The sequence below is a fragment of the Parasteatoda tepidariorum genome, chromosome 7, assembly GCF_982258835.1.
Source record: "Parasteatoda tepidariorum strain Cologne lab strain chromosome 7, Ptep-v5.0, whole genome shotgun sequence".
Classification (NCBI taxonomy): Eukaryota; Metazoa; Arthropoda; class Arachnida; order Araneae; family Theridiidae; genus Parasteatoda; species Parasteatoda tepidariorum.
Window position 1 is genome coordinate 51,604,550 of NC_141761.1, and position 8,838 is coordinate 51,613,387.

Here is an 8,838-nt window from a genome sequence, read left to right on the forward strand (position 1 = left end):
TTACAGTAAAGTAATAGATAAAAATTATTTATTCTCATACAAGTTTTGGGAAAGCTGAACTTTAAAATATTTACAGAAAAGAAAAATCATTGGGTAGACTATATTTGAGGGTGCCCCTTGATTCTCGCCAAGCTGTGATCGCGGTTGATCGCCTAGTTGGGCGATGTTGAAACACAATCGTGATTCTGATTGGTTTAGGTTTTAGCTTTATTTTTAAATGATCAACGGTATATATAATTTCAGAGGTCCGTTCGGTCTACGTTGGATACCGGCTGGTAAGGTTACTGTTGAATCTGGTCAATAAGATCGAAGGTATGTGGGCAGTCATAAAAAGGGATTTAAGAAAAAAATGTCACCGCTACTCCGGTATTACGGACGCCATTCTCGATTCGTATTTCGTCGAATTTATGTGGCGATGGAAGTACATATACTCTATTCATGATAAATTTAGACAGTATCTAACTGTTATTAGATAATTCTGTGCACCTAAATCTGAGAATATTCAAGCTTAATGAAGAAGTGAGCTGTTTTTTTCCTTTTCTCCGTTAATTTTTGCTTCGATTCAAAATCCTTTTATTGGATTTATTAATTTTGCTCATATTGGGTTCGTTGCAAGTTTTGGCCGATGTTTTGTTTAAATTTTCCAATGTCTTATTGAAATATCATTATGTTTTGGCCGCCATTCCTGTTACCACGATGTTCCGCGCAAACAGGAATAGCGCCAAACATAAGTCGCCAATTTCGCCAAGGGGCACCCTCAAGTATATTTTTCCCAAATCATTTCTTAATTTATCGTAATACGGAAATAATTTCTTTTTGGAAAAGTTTAAAAATTTTTAGTATTTCGCCTAACTGTTATTGATGCCAGTGTAATAATTTGTGGCAATAAATACAACTGGTATGTAAATTGATATCAAGTACTGTGATAATAGATTTTTTATGTACCCCTTTTAACAAATAAGTATCCAACTTTACTTTTTTTTTACCATAGCACACTTTATTGTTAATTGAGGACTGAAAGTGATAATTATTTCTCTGCTTGGTACCAGACGAAATGGCGAAAACCGCCAGACTTTGTCCTTAATGCATTACTAAGTCATTCATTTAACAGTAGTAGATTTTTATTTAAAATTTTTACTTTTTATTAAAATGAACTCTTTAAAGATTTTTAATAATAGTTTCAAGGTAATTAACTAAGTTTTATTGTAATATAACTTAACTATTTTTCTTCGATTTTTGTTGCTTATTCTACCGGGTCTGACAAGATTTATCAGATAGACTTTCAAAAGTTTTGCACTGGAATCGAGTTGGTGATGATATCTAATAATAATCCCAAGCAATCTAAGAAGTGCTAGGTAAAAGCTTGATGGCTACGCACTTGATACAAGTTTTAAAAGTCTACTTGTTTCCATGGAACGAGAGTTGATGGCAGTCTGAGGCATACTGCAAGATAACTCCTCCCCCTCTGCATAAACCTAAGTAATCCTGCCATAACTTATTTGAACTTCGATAATTTGAAAACAATATATTTCAACTTTTTCCTATGAATTTAATTGAACTCAGTTTTCTATACATTAAATTTTAAATTCATTACATCGGCCAAAGAGAATTTTCCATGAAGGGTGTTGCGTCTTCTTAATATGTACTTTAAAAACTTGGTGACTATATTGACGTTGAGATTTACGCCCGGTGCCCACAAAAATCATAGAGTATGAAAGTGAAAAACGCACAAATACTTGTAGAATCACCAAAAAATTTAAATACAGTTCGATATTAGTGATATTTAAATAGTGCTATATATACTCATACTATGTTTATGGTTTTATGACAACTACATCGTAAATATTATTGCGGAGTGTAGTTTATTTTGCGACTTTTCTATTTATTTCTGTTAAACTAGACAACAAAAAACTACAAAATTTATACTAAAATTTGAATACATTATAATTATCTCGTGAATAGATTCTTATACTACCTCGTTATATATTGAAAGGTCAATTTGCAATTAGGATAAAATTATCTATTTTTAGGAATGCTTTGAAAGCAATTTTATTACTGGTCGAAAATTAATTCTAATCGAAGCTTCACACTTACCGAAAATGGGAGTGACAGATTTTGAAGACATTAAGGTCAGTACATCATAAATTACTGTGTTATATATGACTTTATTTGAAAATTAATCCATATTTATAACAGTTTACTGCACCCCAAAGGAGTAGGAAGAATAATAAACAATTATCGGTGCATTTCCATTTCGCCGGTGCAGTGCAGTCACTAGGCGCAAGTAAATTCAACTGTTTTGTTTTCCCTGGGTAGGTGACTATTTATTTAAAAAAATAAATAAATAAACAACTGAATTTACTTGCACCAGCGAAATAGAAAAGTACCCAATTAACAATAAACTTCATAGAGCCGCGATGGCTCAGGGGTCAGAGCTTTCGCCTTCCAATGAGGTGAACCAGGTTCGAATCCCAGCAATGGTTGGTCGATACGAATTCCGCATCCGGCTAGCACCAACCACAGTGCTGACGTGAAATATCCTCAAGGTCCGGTTTCTTAGGACAAGCGCCTTATCTGGGCGTCAGCGGGACGTCAACGTCCCGCTGACGCCAACAAAATACTGGTTTGTTAGCTCAAGGCCTGGTTTCTTAGAACTAGCACCTCATCTGGGCGTCAGCGGAAAGTTGAGGTAGAGCTGATACCAAAAAAATACTTTTTTGTTAGCTCAGCGTGAGCAGTCGGTCCAACGCAGACATTATCTCTCATTGCGCATGCGTTAATAACGTAAACAAATATTTATTTTGAATTTGTATTGATTTTGTTATTGTCGACCAGTGTTTTAGAGAACAAATAATGACTTTGTCCAAGAAAAAACACATTATAGCTGAGCTAATTGAAGAGTGCTATGTTTAATGAAGAAGCTATGTATAATGTCAAAATCAAAATCTTGACTGATTTCAATGTGCTGTTGGATGTTGTCCGCCATTGCTTCTGTGGTTTACGTCACGTTGTAATCCAACTGCAGTTGAGTTTGACGGCAGTTGTAGTTCAAGATGAGCGTTCGATAACGTATACTATCAAACTCACAAATGGACCAATCAGAGGTTAGCGCTGATTTCCAGCTGACGGCGTCTTGTCCTAAGAAACCACGCCTTCAGTGGTAGACGAATCATGGGTTTGATTTCCCTTGGCGTCAGGCTAACCATGGGAGGTTCTCGTGTTCTTTCACTCCATGTAACGCAAATGCGAGTTAGTTCCATCAAAAAGTAGTCCAGAAAGGCAAATTTTTCCCAATACTTCCCTTGTCTTCTGGGTTGGGTTCAAAAATACAAGGCTATGGAGTTAAACATTAGTAGTCGCAAACGCAAAAATTGGGTCGGATGTTCAGCGACGGATATAAAATTAACTTCATAAATTAGTTTATCAGGCAATATGCTTTATCCCGTTGTTCAGGGATAGAATTTTCAGGAGAAAAAAAATTTAGATTTTTAAATATAGAAATTTGAAAATAATTTTCTTATTTCAAATCCTGTACACCGACTGCCATCCTACAAATTACCAGATGTATAAATTATATTTCCTCACAAATTGGATGTCCACAGATTCACCCTTCACTAATTCATTTTTTTTTCTTCTTTTCTTTCTACTCTTTCCTTTGTTCACTCAAAATATCAAGAATCATTTAAAATAACATGTCATAAAGGCGCTATTCATAAAAAATATTAAAAGACGATTGCTAAAATTCATATCCTGCAACTAGCATATAAACTATAAAAAAATTACGTAAAAAACGATTTGAACAATAATGATAAAATGATTTGGATAATAAGGGGGAAAAGATTTGAACAACTGTAAAGAAAGTCCAGCCTCCAGTACTCGATCTGCGATTCGAATTTTATTTAAATACAAGGCATTTCTAAAATTGCTATCTTTAATTTATTTTTGTAATCCTTATCGGAAATGATGTGGGAAAAAATACACATCGTAGATCACAAATTAAAACATTAGCTAGAAGAGGAAAAAAAGAATTATCACACCCTGACGAGTCATTGACAAGCGAGGCCAGATTAAAAATATATAAACCTGTTTGGTAGCCAGAAGAAACTGAGGAGAGGAGAGAGATGATTATTAGATAGCACTTTAAAATTTCATACAGCAATCAAATTGGTTTTAATGTTTTATATTCTGCCATGATTAATAGTAAATTAACATATTTGATAGCGTTTTCTTATGTGTAAATATTATTGAATTTTAATGTGTGTTCTACTTTTACTTTAATCTTGACGAGGATTCTAAAATTATATGCTAAGTTCGGTGATTGCAAAATTATTAAAAATGCAAAGAGTGTCCAAAAAGTATGGAAACGGTTTAACATCCGATAAGTGAGCTCTGGGTCAAATATTTAAAGTATTTGCAGAAGACCTATAATGCTACCAAACTCGACCCCCAAAACTATCAACCCGAGTGTGGTGTGTGGAAAACTTCAAAATCTTAAACCGAGCTTTTTATTGCAGATTTGAATCCTCCAGAAAAAAATATACTCAGATTCAACCTTCGGGGTTTTGAGTTTTTGTTCGCAGCTGTCTCTGTAATTTACAAAAATTAAAACGATGTACATACAAATTGCTTGAAGTAAAGATATTTCAAGAAAAACGAAATAGATTGAAACAAAAAATTATGGGAGAATCTGATATTTTGAAGAAGACTTTTTAATGATGGCAAACTTGGCCCTCCAATTCCTGAAAGCGAAGCAGGGGGGGGAGGGGGTCGAATTCCTATAGGCACACTAGGCACGTGCCTAGGGCCTACGAAATTCAGGGGTCTACGAAAAACTTGGGAGAAAAAAATTTGTTGACAAAAATAATTTAGCTTTAAAAACAACAAGTGTATTTTGCACAAAATTATGAAGATACATATAAAAATATAATATTTTTCGGTAATAAATTATTTTGCAGAATCTTATGATCTAATATATTACTTTTTCGCGATTTTTGGATTCAACGAAATCTTGTATTATGCTGTCGAATTCCAAAACTACGCAAAATGTCATATTCAATAGACATAAGTGCGAGCGATGCCAAACGATCATTGTTGAACGCAAATAATTTTTTATCAATTTTAATCTGGAGAAAGATCTTTCTCCTTCTGCATTTGATCCAAGATTCGACAAATATATTCTTAATGCAATGTGAACGTTAGGAAAAGTATTCACAAGTTTATCTTTAACATTGTTATCGATTGAACTAATCATAATGGTATTATCGATATCAACTGCAATATCGGCAGAATGTCGGTATTGCAGATAAAGTTCGATAAACAAATTTGTAAATTAAAGTCCATATTAATAAAAATGTAAAAAAAAAAATATGCAAGAAAATTTTAGCATATATTTTGAAAAGAGGGGAGGAGTGGGGGAAGGAGGGGAGGGCCCAAAAACGGCTATGCCTAGGGCCCACGAAAGGTATAATCCGGCTCTGTGCCTAGGGCCTACGAAAGGTATAATCCGGCTCTGAGTACAATAATTATTTTCATTTGCTAAAATGTAATAGATCGGTTTGGGGATCAAACTCGGTTTCATTAAACATATTTTTTCAATAAATGAAGCATATCGTTTTTATTTCTCGAAATATGTCTTCTTTTTAAACAATTTGTACTCCATTGTTTTTGTCGATCACAGTTCTGAGCAACTGCCAACGCCATCTAGTGTATGTTTTTATAGAATGTTGAGAAAGAACAATTCAGTTCTTTGTTAGAACTTTAACGAGCCTGTAGTGTGAACTGCTGCGTCGAATGGAATAAAGATGTGTGAGCTCTGTTTCCTACCACGTATTGCGAAAAATAAATAATGTTTATAGAGTTTTTTTGAGTCCATGTGATTAGTAAAATAAAATATAAACATGAACTATCGGCACGTGCTGCGAGAAAAAAATACAATCACAGTGCCATTAGTAAGCCGAAATCTCCGGTTAGACATATTGGAGAATTTTTTCAAAAAAATTTAAATTTGCCAACAACAAAAAAATGGGAGTTTTAAAGTTGCCCCTCAAGAGGTGAGGCTTAGGTGACGAATTTGGTATCATCGAATTTCTTGATTGAAATTGAAAATATTTCCCAACTATATTTCCCTCACATCGAATTTTGAAAATATTTCACAACTATACATTAATATCTTTGATATCATGCGATTGATATTTGACAGTTTCGATACTTTTTAAATGCCTTTCAACGTATAAGTAGACAATTTCGAAACAGGCTCAAAAATTGAAATGAAGAATTTTTAGATCCTTGAGGTTAACGAGCGAATGAGAATAGGGGCGGAGTCAAGTAGTAATATTTAAAGTAATTTTCAAATATTGGACAACGAAAAATTCCGAAAATATTTATTAAAATAGTAGTAATTAGGATGAATTTTATGAAACAAAAGATATAAATCCTTTAAGCTTATTTTATGAAAATTGTTTAAAGATGCGAGTTGACAAAGAAAAAAGAAATTTAGCCTAGCTCACTTACTGTATAAATTTTGGACATTTTATTGTAACCCTTCATCATCATTTCTGCTTTTTATTTGTGAAGTCCAGATTTCTATCTAAACATTTATAAAATATTTAAAAAAAATATTTATAGATTTGAAAACTACAGAAAATGTCATCACAGTTTGATACGTCACTCAAAAATATTCGAAAATTAGTTTTACGAATTTATGTATTTAAACTTTTTTTTCAGCTGCAAATGTCTCGTGGGAAAAAGATAAAGGAATAATTATCATTGCCTATTATTGTTATATGCATTGCGTCGCATGTGTTGGGGGGCAGCATTAGAGTGAATGAATATGTGTCAATTAGGGAGAAATTTTATTTTCTTGCGGTTTAAAATTTACTAGCTATTTTTGTCCCATTTCAGTTTTTATGATTTTTAGATATAAAAACTATACAACCAAATTTCTACATTTTTTAAAATAACTGATAATGATACAGATAATAAATACCTGAAGAATACAGCCTTCTCTATAAAAAAAATGAGGCTTCCAACGAATCGAAATAAATGAATATAAAAAATTAATATAAAGCTAAGAATACAGATTTATATTTGACTATTATTTCTTAAAACCGTTGCATTCTAATGAAGTTAATTCAATATATATTATTTTCAATTTTAAAAAGTTGCCAAATTTTGAGGCAAAAAGCATAGTTTCGTAGAGTTATTAGAGAATGATATAAACAGGTGGTTACAGTTCCTTTACAAATCTGTAAGAGATTTTTGAAAACAGAAAAAATTTCCAACAAAATATATATCTTTTCACCCATCCTACCCACCATAGTTCACTAAATATAATTGTACTTTAAAATAATATGTATGTTTTAACTTATTACTTTATTAGAGTATAACAGCAGCCATCAGAAAATTACTGAATACCAGATATATTGGATATTTTCGAAACCTGTCTATGACACCAAGAGAACCTTGGGCATTGTTCTTGGAAAAACACAGCAGAACTGGTGAGAGAGTAGCAAATCTTAAATATTCTGATTTCTTGAAAAATACTGAACTGAAGCACAATGAAGGTTGATACATTTTGTTTTCTTATCTTATATTGTTGTCTTTTAGAAGAAAAATTTTATAAAATACGGATTGAGTATTTGCGTACTAAAATAAAAAATAAGTATCCATAATTAATGGGGTTTCAAATGCATTGCATGAAATATTTACAGGGTGTTCTCTAATCACAACGTTTAATATTTATTTTAAGAATACTTTGTTAAATTGAAGAAAAAAAGCATGCAATAGAGATACCAAATTAATATTGAAATGAAAAAAAAAACTTTTTAAATCTTACGAATCACTATTAATAAAGACGTATAATTAAAAACGTTCTGTTTGCAAGACGAAACTTAAACTTCAAGTAATGTCTTGAAATCTTCTTTGTCTTCTCAAGCAATCAAACATGTTTTGGTATATTGAATTTCACCCTTCCTTTCAATTGTGACTTAAATTAGTTTTTGATATTGCTTAAATCTTATCCATGCTTTAATATTAATTACTAAACGACCCCTGATGTATGTATATTTTTTAATTCAATTTTGTCAAGTATTTCAAAATTAAATATTGTTAGAACAGCAGCACAGCAAAAACTTCTACCAGAAGGTAATTCTATATTTGTTTTAGATCCTGCTCTTAATTTTCCAAAGAAAAGTGTCACATTAAGGGCACTCATGCTGTTCATTCTCAGTAGATAATACTCAACTTATTTCTTTCAGTAACATCCTCAGCTTTATAAATTTTACACAGTTCAAAGTTATAAATCTTTGGCTATGTGTTATCATTCAAAACATTGCCAAAAATAGCTCTAAGAATTTCACCCCAAGGCTTTTCACTCCTATATTGCTAAGCTCCAAGTATTTGGTACAAAAACATATATTAAGAAGCTGATTATGGAACACTCAGTATATTCTAGAATTTTCACTGATTAAAAAACATTGTTTAGTATTATAAACTAAACATGTATAAAACATAAATTGCATAGTTATCAGAGACAGACAATCATTGCATATTTTATCACCATAATGAGTTCCAACACTAATTTCGTCTTTTGTTACAGTACCAAAACAATCTATTTATATCTGTTAACTGCACGATTGATTACTTTAATGTGGTGTGTGTCCTACATTATTAATTTGCAGCATAAAGAGTGCTCTCTCTCTCTCTCTCTTTAAACTGTTTTAAATAAATTAGTTTAGTTCCCTTGTTTTAAATTCCTATAGTTTGAAAGGAAAAGTATTCAAGGATTTTAAGTGTGGTACATTAATTTAATCCTGTTTTTTTGTTTCTTTACTTTTTAAT

At 32.0% G+C, this 8,838-nt stretch overlaps 1 protein-coding gene across 1 annotated transcript; it reads left to right on the forward strand.

Annotated features, from left to right (window-relative positions):
- Positions 1 to 2,036: 2,036 nt before the first annotated feature.
- Positions 2,037 to 7,660, forward strand: LOC139425962 (sterile alpha motif domain-containing protein 15-like). Its single transcript, XM_071182966.2, has 2 exons — positions 2,037 to 2,129; positions 7,379 to 7,660. Exons 1-2 carry the CDS (start codon positions 2,100 to 2,102, stop codon positions 7,565 to 7,567), a joined length of 219 nt encoding a protein of 72 aa, XP_071039067.2. The 5' UTR covers positions 2,037 to 2,099; the 3' UTR covers positions 7,568 to 7,660.
- The last annotated feature ends 1,178 nt before the right edge of the window (positions 7,661 to 8,838 follow it).